Source organism: Microtus oregoni, unplaced genomic scaffold (genome assembly GCF_018167655.1).
Source record: "Microtus oregoni isolate MIOR12 unplaced genomic scaffold, Mior012 000022F_ref0000154, whole genome shotgun sequence".
In the NCBI taxonomy this organism is placed as follows: domain Eukaryota; kingdom Metazoa; phylum Chordata; class Mammalia; order Rodentia; family Cricetidae; genus Microtus; species Microtus oregoni.
In genome coordinates, this window is record NW_024543081.1 from 15,251,131 (window position 1) to 15,279,017 (window position 27,887).

At 41.6% G+C, this 27,887-nt stretch overlaps 1 protein-coding gene across 2 annotated transcripts in view; it reads right to left on the reverse strand.

Annotated features, from left to right (window-relative positions):
* Positions 1 to 16,852, reverse strand: part of Mrtfa (myocardin related transcription factor A) — a 96,334-nt gene extending 79,482 nt beyond the window's left edge. For both annotated transcript variants that reach the window (XM_041671691.1, XM_041671690.1), the window contains exon 1: positions 16,595 to 16,852. In XM_041671691.1, the coding sequence (XP_041527625.1) occupies positions 16,595 to 16,640 (46 nt within the window). In that variant the 5' untranslated portion in view covers positions 16,641 to 16,852. The remainder of the gene's footprint in view (positions 1 to 16,594) is intronic.
* Positions 16,853 to 27,887: the final 11,035 nt, after the last annotated feature.

Sequence of the window (27,887 nt, forward strand, 5' to 3'; positions counted from 1 at the left end):
TCAAAGTATATGCACAATGAAGAAACAGAGAATGAGAAAGTGTGAGGAAAAGGTGAAGAATGAGTAGGAAGGCATAAGGCAGGGAAAGAGGGGAGAGGAAGCCTAGGAAGCAAGAGGAAAGTTAGGGGAGGTAAAGCCAGGTGGGCAGGAGATAAAGTCACACAGCAGCAAACCCATCTACTGGTGTCAGAGCACAGATACTCTACACCAAGTATTATTTACATGCTTATTCTTGTTTGGTTAAGCCAGGGTTTTTTGTTGGGAACTCGCTCTGTAGACCAGCCTGACCTTAAACTCAGAGATCCGGTGGCCCAGTTTAAATTTTTATTCTAAAATGACCAGAATATAGTCCATAGGCATGTGGGGAATCACATTTTTTTCTTTACGTTCTCAAAATGTCTGTCATGTAATATTCAGCATGGTGTGAATTCCACAAATATATATATATATATATATATATATATATATATTTTTTTTTTTTTTTTTTTTTTTTTTCTCACATTCACAGACTTTTCTGGAAGTATGCAGACCAACCACCAAAGCCAGTTTTAGTCATAATGGACCAAAAGCCTAAATGCAAAAGCATTTTCAGGATCAACTAATGAACAGTTATTTTCGATCCTCTTACGGGGCAGAGGCAGTAACTCAGCTGTAAAGCTTCTAGGAGCCTTCTCAAGATAGAAAGGGAAGAAGCCAGGAACACCTTCTCAAGCAGAGCGAACCAGACCGTCACACGGCACAAGCTCCCACTCCAATTCCACTGTCTCCCTTTTTTCCCTTTTTTGAGACAGGGTTTCTCTGTAGCTTTGGAGCCTGCCCTGGAACTTGCTCTGTACATCTGGTAAACTCAAACTCAGAATCTGCCCGCCACTGCCTCCCGAGTGCTGGGATTGAAGGCGTGGAACACCACCACCCAGCCACAGCATTTCTAATGCGCATCTATGGCACGATACTCAAGATTTCCTTAGTTTCAACGTGCGACACTGGCTCCCCAGAAGGCACCAATCCTCATCTTGTGAATAGGTTTCTAAGTGAATTTACAGTCTGTTGTATACTCATTTACTACTGAACAAGTTCAACTGTAGAAAGGCTTGTCCCTTTGCAGAAAGGAGAACTAGAACAACAGAATTTAAAAAAAAAAAAGTTTGAAGGTTTCTGTTTAACAGTCATAGGTGGGGTAGTGATGGGGGGGGGGTGTCAGAGTAAAACATGACAGCTAGGTTACATACCAGGATAATGGAGCAGAGGATGATCAGAATTGTCTACAAAGAGTCACCAAACAACGGTGTGAAGAGTTTGAAGTTTGTTCTAAAGGAAAAGAAACTGCAGAGGTAAAGAGCACAGATTCTGAAGCCAGACCATCTGGACAGACTCTTAGCTCCACCCTTACCTCACTAGGTGTGTGGCACTGGGCAGGTTTCATACCCACTTTGCCCCACAATTCCCTCTTCTGTAAAAGAGGATAATAAAGGCATTGAGTTCATACAGTAGTTGTGAGGACTATGAGAGTTATGGAAGCTGGATCAGAGTCCCACACACTGTGCTAGTGTGGTTTATAAGGACATATTTGGTCTTCATCCCCACTCCTGGCATTGAGCTACTAATTAATGGGAGCCTAGCATTTCCTAAGCAGTAAGAGCGACCAAGGCACTGGCAGCTTTTGTGATTCACGGCAAGCCTGGGCACTAAGTGTAGGCCAACATAGGGCTTAGGAAAGAGGCTACAGTCAGAACCGATCACAAGATTAGAAGACTAGAATCACACAGTTCTACCCTCACTTTCTGGGTCAGAGAGGAACCAGGCTGAAGAGTATGGTGGCATGCATCAATAACCTCAACACCTGCAAAGCTGAGGCAGGAGGATCATGAGTGGGCCATTCTATCTTCACAGAGGATTGTGAAAACCTGATTTATAGCCGTCATGCAGAGTCTGTGAGCACACTGGTAACCCCACCGCTAATGATTAAGGCTGAGTGGTCTTTGGGATGGAGCTCTGTGCTCATCAAGTCTATATTCATCATTCCAGGAAGCTAGTAAGAAACCTGGTGTCACAAAGCCAGATAACTGGTTGTTGTGGGTGAAGACGACCAGGGACCCACAACCAATGGTCAGAGGTGTTGAGAAGTAGAACACAGGACAAGTGAGCTCTTCTTTCCATACATGGCAAACCCATGAAGGTGCCAGCTTTTATTTTACAGTTTTATTTTATAGACTTTGCTAGGATTCCTACAAAATCCTTTTAGAACTCTGGAATGTGCCTCTGTGTTTGCTTACTTCTGCATTTTCCTATTTGGTGTGTGTCAATTCAAGAAAGGCTGTTTTTAAGCCATACCACCTTTGAGGAAAAACAAGATTTGTGCCTAGCATCCCCCATGCCCTAAACACAAGCCCTAGCACCAGGGCAACAAAGAAAAACAGAGCCTTTACCATGTGGCACAATCCACCAGCAGTACCTAAGAACTGAGAGAGAGCAGGTGAAAGGTGGGAGGTGGAAGGATCACAGGTCCCTTCTAGAACTCTTCTCAAACTTTCACAGGTTTTCTGTAACACTTATTTAGACAGCCTACTTGTGGTAAGAGAGCGGGGCGAGCGAGACCAGAGGCGATACAGGTGTGAGAGAAGTGCCCACAATTGGCCCTGATTGTTTTTTAAGCATTGCCCAGCAGTGCTACCCATGCCCTTTCTTCAGGAGTCATTCTAGCCAACCTCCTGTGCCCAGATTAACTGAGCACCCAAAAGTGTCGGCGAGAGGCATCCACCTCCCTCTGTTATCTACTAGGACATCCTTCAACTTGCACACAGAGGAAAAGAATGCAATAAATAGAAACAAACAAAATAGAGCAATTGCACTCACCCATAGATTCTGGGGGAAAAATAACAGCGACAAAGCCATGCTAGGCCAAAGGCGGAAGGCACAGGTTGGCTGGTTCACTGTGCAACTCAGCACCAGACTTTTGTTTCTTTAGATTAGTAAGGACTGCATGATTATTCCTACCTAACAGTCACTTTAAGCTTGCAATTATACATAGTTGTATAAGTTTTAAAAATCAATTTTATTGAACTTTAGATAAATCCGCCCACTTTGCAGCTCAGTGCTCATGGACATATGCTCACAGCTGTGACCCCAGGGCACTCCAGAGAGCCCAGAAGCCTTAGCACCTTTTGTATCATCAGGCCTTGAGTCATCTTCTCCTTCCACTTCTGTCTGTTACCCCAATAACCTACACAACTTTTTCCTCAGATTTTCTTTTCTTTCAAAATGGGGTCTTACTATGTCGGCCATGTTGTTCTCTTTCTTTCTTTCTTTCTTTGGTTTTTCGAGACAGGGTTTCTCTGTAGCTTTCGGAGCCTGTCCTGGAACTAGCTCTTGTAGACCAGGTTGGCCTCAAACTCACAGAGATCCGCCTGCCTCTGCCTCCCAAGTGCTGGAATTAAAGGTGTGCGCCATCACTGCCCGGCTTTCCCATGCTTGCTGCTCTTGGTCACCTGCTTCAGCCTCCCAAGTAGCTAGGGCTACAACCACGTGTCACAGAATTTAAAACCCAGTTAACTTCCACACAATTCACCAAGCATCATAAGCATAAGCACTATGCTGTCCCATGCGCCTTTATTAGCTCATCAGGCACCACTCCTCCATCTCCTGCGCAGGACGGCTTTGCATTCCGACAATCCGTAGGAACATAATCACAGTGTGACTCCTTCTGTGCCTACTTTCTTTCATTTGGCACAGTATCTTTTTAAATTTTTACTTTATGTCATGCGTATGGGAGTTTTGCTTTCATGTATGATATACATCTGTGCATCACGTGTGTACATGGTCTCCCCGGAAGTCAGAAGGTAGAGTTGAAATTAAGAGTTAAAGACAATTGTGAGCTGCAGCTTGGTGCAGGAAATAGAACCTGGGTTCTCTGCAAGAGCAGGAAGAGATCTTAACAGCTGCACTCTCTTCAGATTTGTCAGCATATCTTAAGGTTCACTGAATGTCAGTTCTCCATTCCTTTTCATGGCAGACTAGTATTCTACTACATGGTTATATCACACTTTAAAGTTTTTACTGTGAGATGGACTGTCTTTTTTTTTTTTGCTATATAAATAATGCTGCAAAGAACCTTTTTCAAAAATTTATCTATCTATTTATTTGGGTTTGAGTAATGAGTATGTGGTACATATATGGAGGTCAAAGAACAACTTGTGGAAGTCAGTTCTCTCCTTCAACCACGTAGGTTCCAGGGATCAAACTCAAGACGTACACCATGCTGAGTGGTGGTGGTGCACACCTTTAATCCTAGCACTCAGGAAGCAGAGGCAGGTGGATGTCTGTGAGTTCGAGATCAGCCTGGTCTAGCAAGTTCCAGGACAGTCGTGGCTGTAACACAGAGAAACCCTCTCGAAAAACAAACAAACAAACAAACAAAAGATAGACATAAGGGCCTGTCAGCAAGTGTCTTTACCCACTGAGCCATCTTGCCAGCACTGCAGGGAATATTTGTGTACAAGTTTTTGTAAAGACAATGTTTTGACTTTCTTGGGCTAAAAGTAGAAATGCTAGGTCATATGGGCTATGCTTTATTTTTTTGAAAAACTGCCAAACTGTCTGCATTTTTTTAAACTAAACTTTTTATTTTGAGCTAATTATAGATCTACGCATGCCTGTAAAAACAAGGCAATCCACACATCCTTAACCAGTTTCCCTTATTGATCAACGAGTTACAAAGCCACAGTATGGTACTGCAACCAGTGAGAATGACAGTCAAGACTAGCCTGTCTTCTTTTGTGTTTGGCCTCCTAGTGCAGAACTATGCTCACCACTCTCAGAATAACAACTACATCTCTTCATAGTTCTACATTTTGCCAAGCCTGGTGGCAGAGGTTTTAATCCTGTATTGGAGATGGAAGCAGACAGATCTCTGTGAGTTCAAGGCCAGCTGTCAAACAATAACAAACTCAAACTTCTGAGTTCATACAAATATCATACAATATGTAACTTTTTTCATTCCATGTAACTGTCTCAGGAGTTAGCAATAGGTGTTTCTTCCCACAACACATCACTCATTTTTTAAAAGCATGGAGCTATATTCCAGTCTGTATTTTGTGTATGCCCAAGCATGCTAATATGGGTGTAAACCAACAGAGGCTAGAAAAGGACATTGAATCCATCTGGAGTTGCCCTACATGGGTGCTAGAAACCAAACTTAGGCCCTCTACAAAAGCAACAAGTCCTCTTAAACACTTAGCCATCTCTCCAGCCCCATCACAGTCTATATGAAAGAAAGAAAGAAAGAAAGAAAGAAAGAAAGAAAGAAAGAAACTAGAGCTAGAGAGATGACTTGTGAGTAGGAGCACTGGCTGTTCCTCCTGAGGACTTGGGTTCAATTCCCAGCACCCACATGGCAGCTCACAACTCCAGTTACAGAGAGATCTGACGCCAGCTTCAGGCTTCCATAGACACCAGACTCATATGTGATGTATGGACATACATAGTGGCCAAATACCCATATACATAAAACAAAAAATTAATTAAAAATATTTATTTTAATTTGTGTATTTGTGTATATCTGCATGTGGATTTGTGCCATGTATGGAGGTACCCAGAGAAGCCAGGGGCACTGGATTCTCAGGAAACAGAATTACAGGCAGTTTTGAGTTTTTGTTACAGAGACTGGGTCCTCTGAAAGACCCATCTCTAAAGTCATCATTTCTAAGAGTGGGTATGAACTGAGAGTATGTAGAAGAATCTGGTTTCTTACGTTTAATACAATGTTTATACAGTTCATAGAATACAGACATGGTGGCAGTCTGTGAATTGGTAACATGCTCATTTTTATTGCTAGCATTCCAGTTTATATTAGTACTGTCTTTTACCTGCCAACAGCCATTTAGGTGGTTTCCAGTTTGGAGTGACTAACAACTAAGTTGTTATGAACCTTCAGTACAAATGTATGTTTCCATGTTTCTTGTGTAAAGATCTAGAAACTGGGTTGCTGGGTAATATACTAAATATATTTAGCCTTGTACTGAATTGCCTTCCCAGGTCATTATGTGCCATTTTATATTCCACACTGTGACTCCCCACTGCTGCACATTTCCACAGGCACTCAGAATTAACAGTCTTTCTTCCATTTTAACTATTCTAAAAGGTACATACTGGCATCTCTTTATGGCTTTCATTTGCATTTCTATGCCAATTAATATCATTTAGGGACTTTTAAGAGATCATTGTTAGCATCTTTTTCTTTTTTGGACAGGGTCTCGTCATGCATATGGAAACACAGAGATCTGCTGCCTCTGCCCACAACTGCCCAGCATCATATATACTGAAATGTCCAGATGTTGTCCACTCTTTATGGATTTTGAGAATTCTTTATAGCCTGGTGTGTGACAAACGGCTGTAATTCTAGCATTCAAGGTTGAGGCAGGAAGATCAGAAATCCAAGGTTATCCTCCTCTACCATAGTCTACATGGGCTAAGAGATGCCCTGTGTCCCAAAACAAGAGAGAAGAGAAAGGGAGGAAGTCAGCTTACTTCACATTAACATTTTTATTCTTTGTTGTAAATCTTCCTGATTCTGTACAAAGCTCAGGCAAACAATCTGAGTAAGGAGCACACGGGCTAAGACTTTCACATTTCCAGGCAGGGGATGTGGCTGAGCTGGCAGAGGGTTTGTCTGCATTCAATCCCAGAACTGTATACCTGGCCCTGGCGGCACACATCTGTAACTCCAGCACTTAGCAGGCAGAAGCAAGAGGATCAGGAGCTCAAGGTCATCTGAGGCTATAGGAGAGACCTTGCCTCATGGAAGGGGAAAAGATTTTCATAAAACAACGAATATTATAGAAATTCACTTTTAATAATTAAAGCATATTATACTGAAGCCACCATTTTATGCTCAAAGGAGTCAAATTATGATTAACCATAAAAAAGAAATGGCATTATTTTCAGCTTATAAAATCCTCTGAAAGGTTTGGTCAAATGAGAGTAGGTTAGTATGCACAGGAAAGGTCTACAGCTCTGCCAAGAACACGGCCTAACACAAACACTGCAAAGATAAATCTCAATAAATCTTACAAAATAGAAACAAAGGCAAAATGTAAAAGGGATTTATACAAACAGGTTGGTGGGAATACAGCGAATGAGATGGCATGCCCCTGATATGCACGGTTTGCTCAGGGCAGTATTGGAACGTCTCTCATCCTAAACTCACAGTTCTGGCTCCTAACCCAAGACACCAGGCTTTCCAGCTACTTCCTCCTCTTTTAACCAAACTACACATGCACAGAGACATGAAAATTAATATGGGATTTATCTAAACAGAAATGTTCACCATAGAAAATCAGAAAGATACAGAAAAACACAAAGGTCCAATAAAGAAAATCTCTAATCAAGTCTTAGTTCCTGTAAGAACTGTTAATATTTTGGTAGACAGCCTCAGAGCCTTCCTTTCCTTTTCTCTCTTTCTCTCTCCCTCCCCATCCTCCCTCCTTCCTTCCTAGTCATGGTCTCTGTAGCAGACTAACCTCTACCTCTTTAGCGTTGTTGCAGATGACCTTGAACTTGGGATCCTGTCTCCATCCATGACTGAATTTAGAGGCACACACCACTCTTCCCCACCTAGGAACTTCTGGGAACGAAACCCCTAGGTTTCTTCCATGGTAGGCAAGCAATCTATCAATTGAACTACATCTCCAACCCCCATATTCTAGATTAGATGGAAGCATGAAAAACATTTTTATACTTTGAACATACTTTGTTAAAAACCAACATTTAACAATGTTAACATTGCTAAAAACAAATACTTTCCTATCTTTTAGTTTCCTTAAAACAATTTCTTAAAACTGTTTTAAAGCTAGCAAAACAAAAAAAATTTTTAAATGTTCGAGCTGCCAAATACCAAGAGAGTAAACCCAGGAATAAACTTTTTAAAATTATTGTACTTGTATGTGGTGTGTGTGAGGATATGCACATGTGCAGGCATATGCATCACTGCACGCCCGTAGAGGGCAAGTCAGTTCTCTCCTCCCATTTTCATGTGGGTTCTCTGCACTGAACTCAGGTCACTAAACTTGCTAAACAAGTGCCTTTAACTACTGAGCCGTCATCTCTCCACCCCAAGAATTAAAAATTATACACATTAAGTGGAATTAAAAATCCCCTAAACAACAACTTACTACAATAATATTTTTCAAACATGGCATTTTCTGTGTGGCAGAAACTGTGACAAGCACTTCACATATGTTAAACAGTCCCTGTGACAGGTATTGCTGCAATACTAGTTTATGGGAGAGGTGACAGGAACATGTGATGATATTTTGTTTGTGATCTAACAAATAAAGCTTTCTTGAAGATCAGAGTGCAGAGAGAGCCACTAGTTAGCCACAGAGGCCAGGCAGTGGTGGCAACACCTTTAATCCCAGCACAAGGGCAGATGGAACTTTTGAGTTCAAGGCCACCCTGGGCTACAGTTGACCCAGTCTAAAAGAGAAACAGAGTCAGGCGGTGGTGGCTCACATCTTTAATGCCAGCACTAGGGAGGTGGAGACAGGAAATGATATGGCTGGGAGGAGAGAGGAATGTAAAGCGAGAGGAGACAGAAGCTCAATAGCATTTGGTCTGAGAATTCATGGAGACAGGATCTTGCCCCCTTTGGTCTGAGTATTCAGCAGAAGTAAAAAAGTCTCTCTAGTGGCTGGCTCCTTTACTTCTCTGATCTTTCAGCATTTACCTCAATATCTGACTCTGGGTTTTTATTATTAAAACCAGTTAGAAGTCAAGCTACAGGAAGAGAAATCAAGTAATGCTACTGCCACAGACTTAAAGGCAGCAGAGTCAGAAACCTAGCCACCACTACTTCCTCCCCGCCTCTCTAAGTGCTGGGGATTGAACTATGAGTCTAGGGCTGCACACTCAAAAGGCAAGCACTGCACACTGCAGCTCCAGCCTGTGCTTCAGACTTTCACTTCTCAGAACTTCCTGGGGGTAAGATTCTTTCTCCCTTTTCTAGTTACTGGGGACTTCAAAGAGCTTTCGTTATGTGGGTTATATCTATCAATATTTCATCTTGCTAGCATGTAAAAGAAAACTTTTCACATTTAATTCAGCATTCATTTGTTGATAAACTCCATCATGGAGTTTTAGGAAAATATACTGTACACTCATGAGACCACAACAGTTAAAAAGACCAACGATTTTAGACCATATAAACATTTCCATCTTGCTCCATTTGAGAGAGTTCAGGATATCAAAGGGTCCTCAACCACACCCTGAAAGCCACTGGACTACTTTGTAGTCTCCTCAACTGGGCCTATCACACAATGATTTAAAGCAGTGGTTCTCAACCTTCCTAATACTGCGACACTTTTAAAACAGCTCCTCATGTTGTGGTGACCCCCAACCATAAAACTATTTCGTTGCTAGTTCATAACTGAAATTTTGTTACTGTTATGAATCGTAACATAAATACCTGATATGCAGGGTATCTGATATGTGAGCCCTAAGGGGTCACAACTCACTGAGAATCACACCACTGCTTTAAAGGCATACTTGACATTCACAGCAGCCCAGATGTCCATCAACAGGTAATTAGGTAAGAAACGTGATTACACTTACATATACAACATAGGTGTTTTATTCAGCTGTAAAGGACAATCAAATTGGATTGAGGTGGCTCAGCTGGTAAAATGTTTGCCATGCAAGCAAAGGGACCTTTAGAGACCAGCCCACGTAAAAAGCTGGGCATGGTGATATACAACTATAACCCTAGTGATGGCGAAGCAGAGACAGGAGACTCCCTAGAAGCTCTCTGGCCAGCTAGTCTAGCTGAACAAGTGAGCTCCAGCTTTAGTGAGAGAGATAAAAAAAAAAAAAAAAAAAGTGGAAAGCAGCCGGGCAGTGGTGGTGCACACCTTGAATTCCTGCACTCGGGAGGTAGAGGGAGGTGGATCTCTCTCTGTGAGCTCGAGGCCAGCCTGGTTTAAAAAGCGAGTTCCAGGACAGCCAGAGCTACACAGGGAAACCCTGTCTCAAAGAAAAAAGAAAAAGATGGAAAGCAAGAAAGGAAGACACCTGCTGCCAACCTTTGCCTTTGTACATACAAACACCTCTCTCTCACACACACACAAAACAAAATTGTATCATTACCAGGTAAACAGATAGATTAGGTTATCACTATGCTAAGTGAAATAACCCAGACTCCAAAAGAAACTCCAGTTTCTGTCATGCAGAACCTAGATGGGCAGATGAAGTACTCCAAAGGGAAGGGGAGAACGGTAAATGGGAGGGGGATCGTGATTCCTTTACATGTAGAAACTAGATTTAACATATGCATGCACATATATAGCATGGAAGCAGAAGTGAAGCTATCTGGGGGAGGAAGGAAACAGAGGCACAGGAGTGGGGGAGGAGGGGTGGGCGATAAGAGTAAAGTGCGTATTTTGATACCGTATGAAACTGTGATAATGAAACCAATTACTTTGTACACTTCACAAAAAGTCACATTCTGAAGAACATACTAGTCTAAAATACACTGCAATTTTTTATGATCGTTTATTAGAAAATTATCATACTCCAACTATATCCAAGAGTCACATACACAGGCCAATCCCCCATTTGGTGGCACTTACATTCTGAGAGACAGCTCCATCAAGAAACTAGTCAGTCATGAATCTGTCCAATGATAAATGGGGTAAGGAAAATGATGCACGATTTTACAATTCCTGGCCAGAGAATGGCTAACTGAGAAATTCATGCTTAAGCAAAGAATGCAGGGGTGAGGAAGTCATGCAGAAGTGAGGAAGTGTTCCACTTAGGAAGGATGACTATGAGAGACTCAGCACAGGGCAGACGCATCGGGGTAGCAAAGAAGCCAGCACGGTTGTGCAGATGAGCGAGGGAGGCGCACAGCCAGAGTTCTTGAGGATGGGCAGTGCTCTACGAGGACTTCAGCACAGTGAAGACAAGAGCCACCGGCAGGCCTGAGAGGACAGCATTTGACTTTAAGTGGATCATGCAAGGAAATAAAGACCTAAACTATTTGGATTTGAGGATTATTTTTACTGGAGTTTTTTAAATTACATTTTATTTACTTAGTATGAAAACATACATGTGAGGGACAAAGGACAACTTGTGGGAGCTGGTTCTCTCCTTCCAACATGTGGGTCCCAGAGACCAAACTCAAGTCATCAGGCCTGATGGCTGGTGCCCTTACCCACTAAGCCATCTTGCCAACACTTTTGGAAAGGTCTTACACTGTAGATCACGTGGGCCTGGCACAGTATATGTAGCCTGGCTAGATGTTAACTTGGGAAACCTCTTCCCCTGGCCTTCAAAATGGCGGTAATCTATCTGTTTAAACCACTAGAATGTAGACATGTTCCATCTGTTATTATGTATCTTCATGCTTTTGAGCTTCAGGTTTCCTCTGCATATGTGAAGCAGAGTTATGGTGATTAAGTAATATACACGAGAACTACACATTATGGTACATACATTTCACTACTGCGTCTCTTTTCAGTTTAATTTCCCTCGTACAGCCCTCTGTGCTCACTCTGCTGCTACCACCACTTAGTGACTTTGCATAACATGAAGCGGGGCTCCAGACCGTGCCATTACGAGCTCAGTGCAACACTGCCTTTTAGCTTTAACAAGTACAAGGCAGCCAGGTGGTGGTGGCACACACCTTTAATCCCAGCACTTGGGAGGCACAGGCAGGCGGATCTCTGTGAGTTTGAGGCCAGCCTGGTCTACAGAGTGAGTTCCAGGACAGGCTCCAAAGTTAAAGAGAAACCCTGTCTTGGAAAACCACCACCACCACCAACAACAACAACAAAAAGTACAAAGCAAAGAAAGTTGGGTTTTTTGAGCACTGAGGGTATCTCAGAGCCTTTAGTATTTTTCTTTGTTATTTAAAAGAAAAATTTAAAAAACAATACATGTGGTAATCATAAAAGTGAGGCTCCAAAAAAAGTAAAACTGTATAAGCCTCATCTTTGTTTAATTTGGCACTGTTTTAACAAGGTTAAAACATGGTTCAGAGTCTTGACAGTCTGCTTCATCCAAAGAGAAACAGAAAGAGGGAGAAAAATAAGTAAAAGAAGAATTGGAATTCCTTTGATCTGGATCTTAACTCTGAGAGGGCCCAGATAAACCAGTGAGTCAGAGAAGAGGGCACAAGAGCTGTCTGTCTGCTACCTGTCTAATGAGATCATCACCCAGGCCAGAGAAGACAGCAGGATGCAGGTGGGTAGAAAAAGGCAGGTCTGTGGTATTCAGACCTTACTTCCTAGGGGAGAGAAGTAGATACCCAGACACCAGTTTTTAAATCTTCTTCTTTTCTTCCTCCCTCCTTTCTTCTCTTGTAACAGGATCTCTCTACATAGCCCTGGCTGTCCTGGAACTTACTGTCTGGACCAGGCTGGCCTCAAACTTCCAGAGATCCATCTGCCCTGGGCTCCCCAGTGCTGGCATTAAATGTGCATACCAACACGCCCTGCTTTTATCTTCTCTCTTAATCCAAGGAGAGGCACCATTTGGGATGGGGGGACAGTCACATCTAGCCTTATAGACTATAGATCTCTGGCATCTCTTTTTAAATACCTTCACTGGCAAGAGAGTGAGGGCACAATCCTCACATCTCTGCCATAAACTATCATAAATTAATTATATGACTTAAGTAGATAAACTAACCTCAAAGGCCAATTTCCTCTTTTCAAAAGAAAAAGAAGACAAGGAAATACCTATGGTGTCATTCAAACTCTAATTCCTCAGAAACCAAGGTGTTTTTTTTTTTGGGGGGGGGGTGGAGGGATCAAGACAGGGTTTCTCTGTGTAGCCCTAACCGTCCTGAAACTTACTCAGGCTGGCCTCGAACTATCCACCTGACTATGCCGCCTGAGTGCTGGGATTAAAGGTGTGCACCACCACTGCCCCTGGAAACCAGATTGTTTCCAAGTCCACAATGATTCCACCACTCAGAGATCTAAAGTAGGTGATATAAGGCTGAAGGCTCTGAGGTTTTTGATCAGCTCTCTATACTTCTGAGTATCAGGAGTTCCGAACAGAGTACCATGCTTCTAAAATGTGTGGGACTTAATCTGCTTAGTCTGTCTCTTGCACTTTGCCATTCTTTCCCAGCCCTCCTTTAAATGACTGTCATTCCCCTATTCTGCACATTGTTTTAAAACAAATAGTTCAGGGGCAAACTGCCATGATCAAGGAAAAAGAAGTCAAAGGAATATTTAGGAATTGAGTACATAGATATCAAGGATAAGGAAGTTAACTAATAAATGGAGAGGAAACTTCTAATTAATGGATATTTTGAATAGGCAATATGGAACTGGTGTAAAACAAATGATCTGAAAGGAATTCCATGAGTGCACTTACATAAGCAATGCTCTGCTTCTTAGGTTGAGCAGTAGGACTATGGGTTTGCGTCCAAGTTTATATACCTAATACCTTTATATACCTATATATCCTTTTGCATTTACAGCCTAGTCCCAGAATAAGCTCAAAAGAACACTCAATTGCTTTGTGAAACACAAAGTCTCTTCTACTTTGGGCTCCTGGTCTTTTATCATCCTCTTTTCCTAAAGCAGCCACAATGACCAGCGGTATCCTATGCACAGACAAGTGTGAGGCCTGGGGTACACACATATGTGCTCAAGCAACACGGGGAAAACAGGCCAACTAACCCCTTAGCTGTAGCCCAACATGGTCAGGCATGTATCATGGGTCCAAAGCAGACTGTGGAGTCATCATCCTAATACACTCTATCAAGAAAGTCTATCACACTGTTCTGGAGGAATGACTTACAGATGGTACTGGCTAGAAAAAGGCAGAGGGCTGCCAGCTCGGGGGTCACACACACATTCTGTCAGGCCTGAGTCCTAGCATATTCTATTCAGAGAGACACCCATCACTGCCGTAGCCCTGTTACTCCCCTAGGGCCAGCTTCAGAAATTCTACAATGTCCACTTCAAATCATTTTCTAACTGTGACAATCCAGACAGATTCCCACGGCAGTGACATGAACTCTAGCCGTGGTTTGACTGGAACACTGAGATCTATCTAACAACACACTTCATCACAGGGCACACTACAAACTCGGGGGCAAAGAACATCAACTCTGAAAGCCATGAAGCCCTGGATGATGTCTGGCTAAAATAAAGGATAACGGGCCACTAGATTCACTTATTTATGGAAGAAGAGATTACAAAATACTTTTATAAAATCTTAATTTAAAGAATTATGTTTATTAATGAGAATTAAGTCAAACAAAATCCCACCATCCTTAAAAAGGTAAATTAGTGTCTACCATGTGCCACCAATAGGAGTCCACATACGGATGAGTGGTTTGCTCTTAAGAAGCTAGTAAGGGCTGGAGAACAATGTCAGGTGGCACACAACTACCTTAACTCCAGCTCTGGCCTCTTACTGCACCTGCATTCACACACACACACGCGCGCTTTATTAAAAATAAACCTTTTTTCAGAGAACCTAATGGTCTAATTAGGAAGCCACATGCAGGGACACTTGGTGTGCACTGTGAAGATGGCACTGCAGGAAGGGCAGGAGGGAGGGTGATCCAACTGTGACACAGAAGGGCAGCACCCAACTGGATCCAAAACAGCTTGAAACCTCCAGCAGTGTAAAGGAGTTAAACCCTCATAAACACTTGAGGATGCCCTGCCAAAACCTCAGAGCGCCAAGTACTAGGTAAAAACTCCTGCTGAGCACCGTGAACCCCGAACTATATCCAGCACCTTAAAACTTAGCATCTTCAATCCCACCTGAAGGATTTAGTTATTTTACAGTATAAAAAGTATTTGTCCCAGGAAGCATATACTCATGAAGGTACAGGTTAACATATTTCTTGGCTTTTAATAAGAATCATTGCTTACTGCCATTCCATAGCAGACTCTTCACTTCCCACCATAATGGCTGCTGCACTGCTGCTGTAACGGCTTGTGCCGTGGCACTCCAAAACAAAACAGGGAAGCTTCATGAACCCATCTGTGGTGGCTAATATTAAATGTTTCTGAATATTTTCTAACTTTAAGTAACCCAGTTTACATGAATACAACAAAAAGACCAAGTCCACATCTATCATCTCCGCGGCAGACTTCTCGTCCTACCTGTACCCAACAGCCCTGTCAATTCCGTCCACACTTGTCTTACATACTGTTGTCCTCTGAAAGTTTTATGAAGTAGCTGGTCTGACAGATGGGTGACCAGTCCTGTCCAACATATGCTGTAGGAAAACCTACACTTAGACAAGAAACTACAGAGAACAGCCCTTTCTTTCCCTTTTAGGGCTAGGAATACTGAAATTATCTTAGGGGACGAAACCTTTAACCTGCACTATGAGATGTCACTGTCTGAGACGGAATGTTCAAAAATTAAAATCTGCCCCTTAAAGTAAAATACACACTTGCCCACACACAGCAGGAAACTGGAATACAGATGGGAAAAATCGAGTCAGTTTAATCAAGAGCTACTGAGATACCTCATCAAAGACAGATGGGAAACACTCAGATAAGCACACTATTTGTTTAGAACACAAAGCTCCAGAGATCTGTGGGAGGGGGGGAAAAGGCAACCTGAAAGGCATAGCACACAAGGACAGAAAAATTCATCTGATAAACGACTCATTATGGCTGTGTTTGTAAACCAGAAAGAAGAGAATAGCTTGGATCCTTCTTCCTTGGCCTTTCCTGTCCACGGCATAAGTTGACGGCATCTGCTCCGTCCTCAGCTGATGTGTATCTGGCCCTGACAACACACTACCTAAGCACTCCCTAGGAGGACAGAGACCAGTCATGCCAGAGACAGAGTTTCATTTTCTGCATGGGGCCAGGGGATGGAGTAGAGGGTACAAATGCCACTTGTATGAATCTTTCTGAAAACAGTACAGATTACATTTTAGTAGAAGTCTAAAAATAAGAAAGGGAACATTTCTATTTTTAGATATCTGACTTACAAGTTTTAAAAACACCAAAAGTAAAAGGAACCATTACAAACTATGTGGAATTTTTAAGAGTTTTAAGAGAAGCTTTGAATTGAAAAATTATTTTTAGAGATAGAATTTAAAATATCCTGCATTCCTTCTGTTAACTGCTTCCCTATCTCTACCGCTTAACTCAGTCTTGTGCTTTACCAAGAGCGTTCCCAGACGCTGTAAAGATGAAGCGGAGAGGCTGTGACACAGAAGAGAAGAACGGCAGAGGAAAGCGTCAGATGCTTTCACAGTGACATAAAAAGAGTCGGTTTGTGACTAAAGACACACTATATAAAGCGTCAAAAGCAATTCAATCACCCTTCACTAAAGCAGTGCCAAAGACGGTGATAAAATGGTTAAAGAAAAGCAAGTAGGTCCCCTGGCTGTGTGCTCTTCAGATCGGTTAGCACATAATTCAAAGCTATGTCTGAAAAACTGAAACACGCAATAGAAAAGAATTTTAAAAACCATAAAAACTTGAAAATGAAATGTCTGCTGAATGGTGTATGTTTCAGCTTCCATCTCAGCCCAATGCTAGCACAAATGTGCTCAACCATTCTACAGACGCCTGTGGCAAATGAGCTTTGCAGGAAATAAGGGAATTACCTGACTGCACAGCCATCATCAGCATCTCGGGCTCCAGCAGAGTCATGACGGAGTCCTCACGGAAACAGCTCACAAACACAAAAAGTCCAAGTCACAGAAAAAGTCTAGAAAGGCCACAGCGAGCTTTACAAACTCAGTCTCATGCCTGTGCCCACAGGAGAACGTGAGAACTCTCTCCCCTTCTCTGAGAAGACACCAATTCTCCACCCTTCAGGCAAGTCAAGATGGCCCAGAGTTGAATGACTGCAGACAGGAAGCCCAGCGATCCAGAGAAGACCTGAAGTTCGTGGTTAGAGCAGTGGCTCCTCCCCTCCTGTCCTCTCTAGGGGGAGGGGAGGAGCACAGAAAGACTTCGGAAGACAGAACAAACTGCTTTCCTCTCTCTTTTACAAATGGTTATTCAAAACCCTATGAGAAGGAACTCTGGGGTTAATGCAGTTTAGAACAACAAAGCAAACACAATCCAAACTCAACCCCACAGAAGAAACATTCGGGGATCACACACACAACATATATATATACAAATAAATACATATGCCACATAACTTTGCTGAGAACCCCAACAGCCTTTCTTATGTGGTATTTATAGGCAATAGCCAAGGAAGCTGACTATTTAACTACAGTTCAACTGTTTCCCCACCCCTCTCCAATTAAAATATGTTTCTAAAAGCCACAGAACACATTCCAGAGCGGAATCTGCGTCTCATATCTGCCGGTCCTCCTGAAGAGTTCCTCACTGTCAATGAGGTACATGCTAGTTGTGAATAGACAGGGCACCACAGATAGCTTCCCTACACCACTCCAAGATCATACTGGATGTAAGGATACGTGGGAAAGTGTCCGTTCCCAGATAAGCCTCAGTCTTTTCCTACTACACGGAGCGACCCTTCTGAGTCACAAGCATTTTGCTTTCTCTAGGGAGAACCTAAGCTCTTTTTAAATTACAGATAGGAATTATTTCATTTGCCCAAAATTAAAAGGTAATTTATTCCCTTATGCAGTGTTTTTATAACTGATATTCACAATAAGATGGTATTAGGATGCTTCTGGACCATTTGATGGATTTTTAATAGATACCTAAAAACCAAAAAGCTGTTGGTTTGTTATCTAGAATTTCTGACTCTTTCTGGTGGAACATACTAGGGCAATCTTGGCCCAGTAAATGCCTTAATGCTTACAAAGTCAAACAAGTGATAAAGGGAAACACTAGGAGACCTTTTAAAAGAACAGTTTCACAAAGAGGGCAAGGCACAAAAGAAAAGGCAATGCAGATTTGAGGTAGGGAGGTTCTGTGGAAGGAAAAAAAAAAAACTCCCTTTCTTTCTCACTCCAAGAACATCGTGTTTAAGAGCCGAGCTCTATATAGAGCTGTGGGAATGAGTCAACAGGCAGTAGAGTGGCAGCCAGTGTGGGCGCATGCTGCTCTGGAGGCAGCAGCATTCTCACAGCCCCTTCTGGCAACCAAGCTCCAACTGTCATATGAAAAATGAGTGAAATTTCAACTGGGGCTGCATAAGCGTCTGGTCAGAGGTCAGCAACTTCGGGAGAAGCATCCCTAAAAGGCTGACTCATCCCTTTCAGCCTCGAGGGCTGTACAACATGCTATGAGGGGTTTTATCTGTTTTGTTTTCTCCATATGAAGCAAATTCTCACTCACAGTTCTGTACTTAGAGGGGAAAAATTACAAGACTCCTGTATAAAGACTGTCTCCCTTCTGCCAGGCACCTCTCTGCCACAGGAAGTGCTCACAGTGCCATGTGTGTCAGTGTTGAGCCCACAGGGGACACCAACACTTAAGTGGTGATGGACAGTAATGGGGAACAGCAGGTTTCTGCCTATTTCATTTTTTTTTTTTTTTTACAGCAAATCCTACTTATACGAACTTGGAACAAAAGGAACACAATTAAAAATCAAAAAGCTGTTTTAAAAACAGAAATCTAAGTAACTTTTTAACATCCCAGAAAGTAAGATATTTTTTTAAGATATTTAATGATCATGTTTTGCTTTTATGTCAAAGAACCTTGTGATGGCTATTCTCAGTTGTCAACTTGACCACATCTGGAATTAACTAAAAGCCAAATGGCTGGGCACATCTGTGAGAGATTCTTAGGTAAACCATTTGAAATGGGTAGACCCATGTGTTACCTGGATCTTTGAGGGGGAATGACACACCTGTAATCTGGACCACAGCATCTGCTGGTAGTCCTTAACAGGGCACAGAAGAAAGGTGCCTGCTCTCACTCTCACTAGCAAGCCCATTCCTTCACAGGCATAAGAAGTTCTTCCTCAGGATTCCAGTGGCTACTGAAGACCAGCTGAGACATCCAGCCTTGTGGACTGAACAGCTACTGGGTTCTTAAACCTTCTGTTGGTAGACAGCTATTGTTGAACTAACTGGAAAAATCCTGTAAACTTTTCTAATAAATCCCCTATAGATAGATTCATTCATTCTTGAGGTTCCGTTCTTTTAGAGAACCTTAACTAATACAAACATCTACACATGCACAGTCACCGTGCAAACAGACTTTAGGATAGGCTCCCCAGATCCAAAGTATAGTATTCAAAGTATTGAAAACTTTAGTTCCACAATTTTTGTGTAAATTGATAATACTTCATAAAAACAAAACTAACAGATATACTGAAAAAGCATACAAAACTAAAGTATGTGTTCTCTACGTGGGCTAAGAGCACCAAGGGAATGAAGGCCAATCAAATGTGAAATAAGAGCTTTGTTTCTAATCATAGCTCTCCACCTAATCAATACAATTCTTTTTTTTCTTTCTTCCTTTTCTTTTTTCCTTCTTTCTTTTTTTGAGACAGGGCTTCTCTGTAACTTTGGAGCCTTTCCTGGAACTCACTCTGCTCTGTAGACCAGGCTGGCCTCAAACTCACAGATTCACCCTTCTCTGCCTCCCGAGTGCTGGGATTAAAGGCATGTGCCACCACCACCAGGCCTAATCAATGCAAATTTAACATGATCTATTAATTCACTAAAGGGACATGATACTACAGTATAGTTCTTAAATGCTTAACAAGTTTTAGTAACTGTTTAAAACATTTAAACAATGTTAAATAAAATAACTTTGTATATTGTGAGCATGTTTCTTCTACTCCTACCCCATCAGATGCCAACCCCCCCCCCCCCCAAAGGCCTTCAGTCTTCAAAATCTGGAAGAAACAGACAAAGCTGCGTCTCAGACTCAGAACCTAACACTCAAGTGACAAGGCAGAAAGACTGGAAGATCAAAGGCACCTTGGGCTACCGAGTGAGTCTGTGACTTCAAGGAAGAAAAGAAAATAAAAGAGAGGAAAAAGATAAGGGGGAGAGAGAGCAGTACCACCAAGCTTTTCTACTAGATGAGTCCCTATGAGAGTATCACTGCATCCATACCCTCCTGGAAGCTTCCTGTTCCTAAAATACATTACTTCCGCCCCTCTTTCACCTTCTCTCTCAGAATTCTGATTGACTCCTCTTTCTCTGCTCCTCTCAAGATACCCCCCCTTCTTTTACACATTCCCAGGCAATCTCCCTCTTCCTGAAGGTTTTGACTAAATTTCATCCCACATCTGACTCTGATATCACTCTACCTAGCAATCTTAAGCACGTCTGTCCAAAAGCAAAACTTTCCAGTATCATCACCCTGCACCACACCTCCTCGAGATGCTGCTTCCTTTTTCCTTTACACAGACCCCAAACCATAAACTTATATACCTCTCAGCCCTAGATTACTAATATGTTACTAAATGCAAAACTAGTTGCCAAATGTAACTGATTACCTCATAATATATTCCTCAAAATCATTCTTTTTATTCCATCCCTTCAACCAATGCTTCATTGCATGACCTTTAAATACTGCCCAAAGAATGCAAATAGCTTTAACTTACAGAAAAATTTAAATACATACAAAGATAGCAAAGAATTGTGTGATAAACTGTTTTTTATGATCATTTACCTGGAAACTCACATCCACTTGTTCCAACAGACCTACTGAGCTCCCACCACCACAGAGCACCCACGATGTGTCATTCAAAGCAAATCCCAACTGAAACTATCCAGTGTAACTGTAGTGCTACAACACCTAAATATTTTTAAGCCCTTAATAATATCAACTATCTAACTAGTGTTTAAATTTTTCCAGCTATCCCATAAATTTCTAGAGTTGATTCATTCAAATTAGGGTTCTCAGGTGACAACACATTTCATCTCATCAATGTGACTCTTAACTTTTCTTTAATCTTACACTGTATTTGCTGAAGGATGCAGGCAATCGTTCTCGTTCCACATTTTAGATTTTGCTGTTCTCCCATAGCACTGTCTAATATATATATTACCGTTCTATCCTCCTTATTTCCAGTTATTAGGAATTAGATAGGGCCCCTATTAAAACCAATTCTTCTGCTGCTGTTGTTAATTTCTCTGATTTTATTTAAGTTTATTTATGTATATGTGTCTGTGTGAGTTCATCACACATGTACAGATGCCCCTTGCCAGGAATTTCATCTATTATTCTAACATTTTGTGTTTTTCCTTTTAAAGGAATTAAAAAAGTGTGTAAACGAATTGGTTTATATAACTCTTGTTTAATCTTTCTCTCTTTCATTCAACTGTAAGTTAATGACATGAGATCCTCACCTGTCTTGTTCATTACTCTCTAATTCTTAGAGTGTAACTAAAAGGGATCCAAGAATAAATTTTCCAACATTAAAATGGTCAAACACTTTAAGTCAGTATTTCTATTTCTAAGAAAATAGTACACACACGAGCTTTAAGAGATGTTCAATCAAACCATTATCATCTAAAAAAATACAAACTAATTACCCAAATGGGAAGACAAAAAAATATATTCAACAGCATATGAAAACTCTTAAGACACAGAACACATAATTCATAAACCAACAGTGCTAATGCAGAAGAGCACTGAAGGAAGCGCACCACACGCTGACAGCGGTTTTCCCTGGGATGCGGGGTGGATCTATGAGGAGCTGGGTTTTTGTTTCTACTGTCTATTTTTTTGGAGTAGGGGCTTCTCTCTGGTATCTGTTCACCAGGAGCCTGGCTCAACATCCGACAAACAAGATGGAAGCCTGGTTATCTTTAAGATCGGGATGGAGTAGTTTAGGAAAATCTCTAAGTCGCTTTATAAATAGACATTTAATGAATCTTAAGATTTGGACATTTTCAAGTGAGACTAAATCTGGAAAATCCTTGAGGCTTCCTGGGGAACACAGTTTTAAAGGTCTCTTTTCTTTACCCAAGAAAATATTATAATTTGGATCTGAAACTGCCTACTCAAGATTTTTACTTCTCTCAACAATTAATTAGAACCTCCTGTGTGGCACTGTGGTGCGAAAGTACACAGGCATCCCTCTATGGGAAAACACACAAGACTGGCCCTTTCTCCCCTGGCTGTAAAAACGTGCAAAACAGAAATGAGAAGGAAAAGGCACTTTGAAGGGAATAAATTTGACCTTTTCATTTCCATTCTCTCTTCTCACAGCTCTTCCGACCCCAGTCAGCAGCCTAGACAGCGATCACAGTCTCTTTCAGGAAAATATCTGGGATTGGCTAAAGAAGGGAACTCAAAGCAAAGGTAACATTGCAACAGTATCGAAGTATAAAAAACATTTAGAGGGAAATGGAGGGCTGAGACTATAGCTGGAACACAGGGCCTGACTCAATTCTCAGCATCACAAAAACAAGTGGGGAAAAGCAAATGGAACAAAGCACATGAAAGATCACCACAAAGGAAACTAGGGGACTTCATATAGAATTAGAACATAATCTAAAAATATCAGTTCTCCTAGTTTACAGACTTAATGTCATCTCAACCAAATCCCCACAGCAATATTGAAATTCAAAAGGAAATGCAAAAACAAAAAAAGCCAAAACAAACAAACAAACAAACAAACCAAGAACAGACAAAAAATTCACTCTTAGAAAAAGAACAGGTAGAAGAAGGAGTTGCTTCTCCCATTATGAAGACTTTGAGTAGGCAAAGATCAAAGGACCCATGGAGCAAACACAGCACTCAGAAACACACCTACACATCAGTAAATCTTTGCACATGAACAATGCAAAGACTCGTGGGGAAACGGGAGTCTTTTTAGTAAATGGCAATCCATTTGAAGGGAAACGGGGGCTTTACTTTGGCCCATACAAAAATTTTTGCAGAAACACAAGTCACAGTGTTTCTGCAAAAAAGGACCCAGTTACAAGCAGGTCTACAATTCTAGTACTCAGGAGGCTGAGATAGACAACCATTTGTGAACTCAAGGTTACCTTGTACTGTACAGAAAGGCTCTGTCTCAAAACAAACAAACAAACAAAAAGAACAAAACCCCTGAAACCAAACAATAATAGGTGGAAAAAACAAACGACTATATTAAATTTAGAATTTTCATCAAAAGATCCTTTAAGAGGGACTGCGGGTTAGCTCGGTGGTAAGCGCTTCCCCAGCATGTCTGAGATCCAAATTCAAGACCCCCATCCCACCACACACACAATTAACAACAACAACAACAAAAAAGATACTATATGTGCTGGAGAGACAGCTCAGAGTTTAAGAGCACTGATTGCTCTTCCATTGCTCTTCAGAGGACTTGTGTTTAATTCCTAACACCCACATGGTAGCTCACAACTGTTTATAACTCCAGTTATGGGGGATTGGATATCCTCACACAGACACACATGCAGGTGAGATACCAATGAACATAAAAAAAAAAACATTTAAAAAAAAGATACTCTAGAGAAAAACACATATCAGCATGGGAGAGGATATCTGCAGACATTCAGCAACAGCAATCTTATATGTACAATATCTAAAGAGCTCTGTAGAGTCATCAAGAAAAAAATGAAATAGAAAGATTTAACTTGCTGCTTTATAAAAGAAATCTGCTGGGCGGTGATGGCACACACCTTTAATCCCAGCACTCAGGAGGCAGAGGCAAGCAGATCTCTGTGAGTTCACAACCAGCCTGGTCTACAAAAGCTAGTTTCAGGACCAGCTCCATAGATACAGAGAAACCCTGTCTCTGAAGGGGGAAAAAAAAAAGAGGTTTCATCTTTATACAGCCAGCAGCGAAGGACACTGTAAAAAGCAGCCATCCAAGTCTGAGCTTTGACACACTGCTGTAACTGTACAAACTACATAACCACACTGAGAAATGGTTTAGCATTACTTATAATTACAAAGAAAATACACAATGTCCAGTATATTATGAGGTATGCTTGCACACATACCACAATACATAAAGACATCAATAGTGCAGTGTGAAACAAAGAACAATACAAATTCCACAAGTGGTATAGATCTACCTACCTACCTGTATCTATCGAGACAGAGTCTCTCTGTGGAGCCCTCACTGTCCTGAACTGGCTCTGTAGATCAGAATAGCCTCAAAATCAAGAGATTTCCTGCCTCTGCCTCCTGAGTGCTGGGGTTAAAGGTGTGTGTCACCACATACAGCTTGTGAAAGATTTTTAACAAGATTTTATTTGTTTATTTATTTATTTCATTTATTTGTTTGAGGGAGGGATGAGGCAGATTATTTTGTTTTGTTTTTGTTTTTTATTGTTTTTTTTTTTTCAAGACAGGGTTTTCTGTGTAACTCCTGGCTGTCTTGGAACTCGCTTTGTAAACCAGGATGACCTCAAACTCAGAGATCCACCTGCCTCTGCCTCCTGAGTGCTGGGATAAATGCGTACGGCACCACCCAGTGAGACAGATTTTTTTTTTCTGTTATGGAATAGTTATCCATGAAAACATGTAAGACACAGCAATAAAAATGGCTAAATCACAGATGTATAGAAGATGATGGAATGCTAGCTATGATGAGCAAAAGAATAAAAAAAATCATTTCAGTCATTTACATTTCACCTAGCTGATAACTAATATTTAGGAATGAATATAGAGTAAGTAAAAGAAGTTTATAATATACTCATTTACTGAGCACCAGAGCGACTTGAGAACGGAGCATCTCTGAGTTCCAAGTGGACGTGGCCCACAGGCTTTTCAATGTGTCCTTTTTGACCTAGATGCTCAGCTCAAAGAAAATAAAGGAATGGTATAAAAGCACACACCTTGGACTTTTCTTAGCAACTTTCCCCAGTGTGGCCATCAAAGTCTAGGGTAAACAAAGGCATCTCCTAAGGCAATGGTTCTCAACCTGTGGGTTGTGACCCTTTGGGGGGGGTCACATCAGATATTTACGTTATGATTCATAACAATAGCAACAAAATCATTTCATGGTTGGGGGTCCCCACAACACGAGGAACTGTATTAAAGGACCGCATTAGAAAGGCTGAGAATCATGGTCCCAAGGGCACCAACTCTTCAGTAAACAGGTGTCAGGAGCCTAACTACCAACTGCCCCTTATGGACGCCTACTAACTCACTGCTTTTCCACGTAAGGCATCTGAAGTAAAGCCCATCTGAAAAGCCAACCTTTCACTTCTCCACACAAAGTCCATCTGTGCATATTTCACACTCCAGGACTTCCTCTGCTCTAAAATGCCAGGCTCTCTCACATCACAGTCTCTGCAGGGGTTTTCCACTTCTCCTCTGACCCTGACCTCCCTGCTAATGTGGAAAATCTAGAAGTGTCTGCTCACCAGCACACCCAACCTCTTACTCAGGATAGGAACGCAATGTAAGGAAGAAGTAGGAAATCAGAGCAAAAGGTCCGAGTTGAGCAGAAAAGGTAGTGTACAGAGAAACACATGAAAAAGCCAAGAGTAAGGTCAATAGAGGAAGTCTACAATGGCTGGCCATGTCAAACTGCATAAAGATCAACAGGATAATAGACTAGAGGGCCTACTCCATTCACAACAGAAACAGCACTGATGAACCTGACAGGCTGTTTTAGACAAAGACACAGTAGTCAAGTCTCTAGGATGTGAAGAGCAAAGATAATGACCAACAATGACTCTTGAGAGTCTGAACATGAAGACAGAGACTTTCCTATATAAGTTCAGACAGACAGACAGACAGACTAAGGATCCCCACCTAAGCCCAACACCTTCAGCTGTCTTCTGAGATGACTTTACTGTCTCTTCATTGGCAATAACTTCCTCCACATACAGCCCAGGCAAAGGGGTTTACTTGAGTCTGCTGCCTGTCATCCTTCACCCCATTCCTCCTCACTCAGAGGAACAGCATCCTGACTCCCCAAAGCAGAGACAGCACCACAGCACTCATCTCCACAGGAACCCCATATTTTCTATTGTATTAAATTTATTTCATTTATGTGTGCAGGTGCATGAGGCCAGAAGAGGGTGTCAGATCTCTCAGAGCTGGTCCCATGGTGCTAGGATCCTAACTTAGGTCCTCGGGATTGCGCAGCATGCATTCTTAACCACTGAGCCATCGCACTAGCCCCCTTTCTATTTTTCTATATTCCATCTTTCCTTCTAGATGAACTTTTTTTCCATTATCAAATAAGTAAGCTGATGTCACTTCATCCAGGAACAGGGGATTAGAAATGAGAAAAAGAATACACAAAAATCTTGTGGGGGCCCCTTATTTCCCAAACAATCTGCTAAAAACTATAAATGTAAAAACCAGTTGTTCCAGCCAAGTTTGGTGGTGTATGCCTTTTATCCCAGCACTTGAAACAGAATTTTTAGGAGTTCAAGGCCAGCCTGGTCTACACAGGGAGCTCCAGACTTGACAGTGATACACAGCAAGACCCTGTTTTAAAACAAAACAAAAAGTCAGGCGGTAGTGGTGCAGGCCCTTAATCCCAGCACTTGGGAGGTAGAGGCAGGCGGATCTCTGTGAATTCAAGGCCACCCTGGTCTATAGAGTGAGTTCCAGGACAGGCTCCAAGGCACACAAAGAAAACCTGTCTCGAAAAACCAGAACAAACTAAAATAAACAAGCAAACAAACAAAAAGTTTTCCCATTAGGAAAAAATAATGAAACATTCATTTATCCTCCCAACAAGTACTTGGATTCCACTGTAAGTCAACAGTCTGCCATATATTAATGAACGAAATAAAGTTTCTGCCCTTATAAAATGTACCATCGAAAGAAATAATACAAATAACAACATACACAAATAACAGGTGAGAGTAATGGGAGGGGCTCTTCAGGAGAACTTGGGGAGGGAAGGACTACAGTACAGGTCCTGTGTTCAAGAACAAGAGAGCTGAGGAAGGTGGGCATAGTGGCAGAGCACTAGCCTAGCATGCAGGAGGCCTTGAGTTGGCCCCCAGCACTACAAAAATAAGAAAGGAGAGAGGAGGGAGTGGGTAAGGGAGGCTGAATAGGATGGAAGGGAGGAAATAAATAGCAAAAAAAAGTCAGTATAGATGGACCAAAGAGGCAAGAAACCAGGCCGCAACATAGAAATGTAGTTTGACCAGAAGCATCTTGGGAAGGCATTGCAGGATTTGGGGAGAGGGACAATACTGGTATTGACTTCTAAAGGCACCCTAACATTGCTGGATGGAGAGTCTGATTACAGCAGAGGTGAAGAGGGTGATGATAAAGAGCAACTGAGTAAAGCAGAAGAAAGGGAAGCACTAACTGAAGTGTGGCTCAGGGAAAAAAAATCTAACTATATATTTACATGATCTTTCTGGAGACACTTGTAAAAACAGGCTAAGATAATACAGAAAACATATATGACCAGATATAAAACTAATTAATGGACAGAAAGAGGCACAAAACATCATATATTTAAGTTATTTTTAATTACATTTGCTTATTTGGTGTGTGTGTGCACGTATGATGTATGATACATGTATGATGACCAGAGGACAACTTGTGGGAGTTGGTCCTCTCTCCTTCCACCATGTGGGTCCTGGGGATTGAACTCAGGTCCTCAGGCTTTGACAACTGAGTACCTACTTAGCCATTCCACTAGCCCAAGACCCATATATTTTTAAATATAAATTTTCCACATTTTCTTATAAATTATATAGTTTAAGCCAGAATCCCAATTGATACACCAAAAGAAATGAGTTTTACAGAAGCATGAGTCATAGTAGCCCTGTATTAAAAACAATCTAAATGTTTACCAACTGTTTAGAGAAACTGCAGTCACAGACAACAAAGATGAACTTCAAAGATGCATCAAAGCAGCCAAGAGAAGACACACAGGATGATTCTGTTTCTAGATGAAGTATAAAACCGAGTACAATGTCAGCACAGCAGATCAGACTCACTGACTCAGGAGGCTGAGGCAGGACTATTCAAGCCCTGAGTTTCAGGTAGCCTGGGTAACATGGTGACACCACCATCTCCAAATAAACAAGAAATTAAACAAAAAGAACAAAGTGAAACTAGCT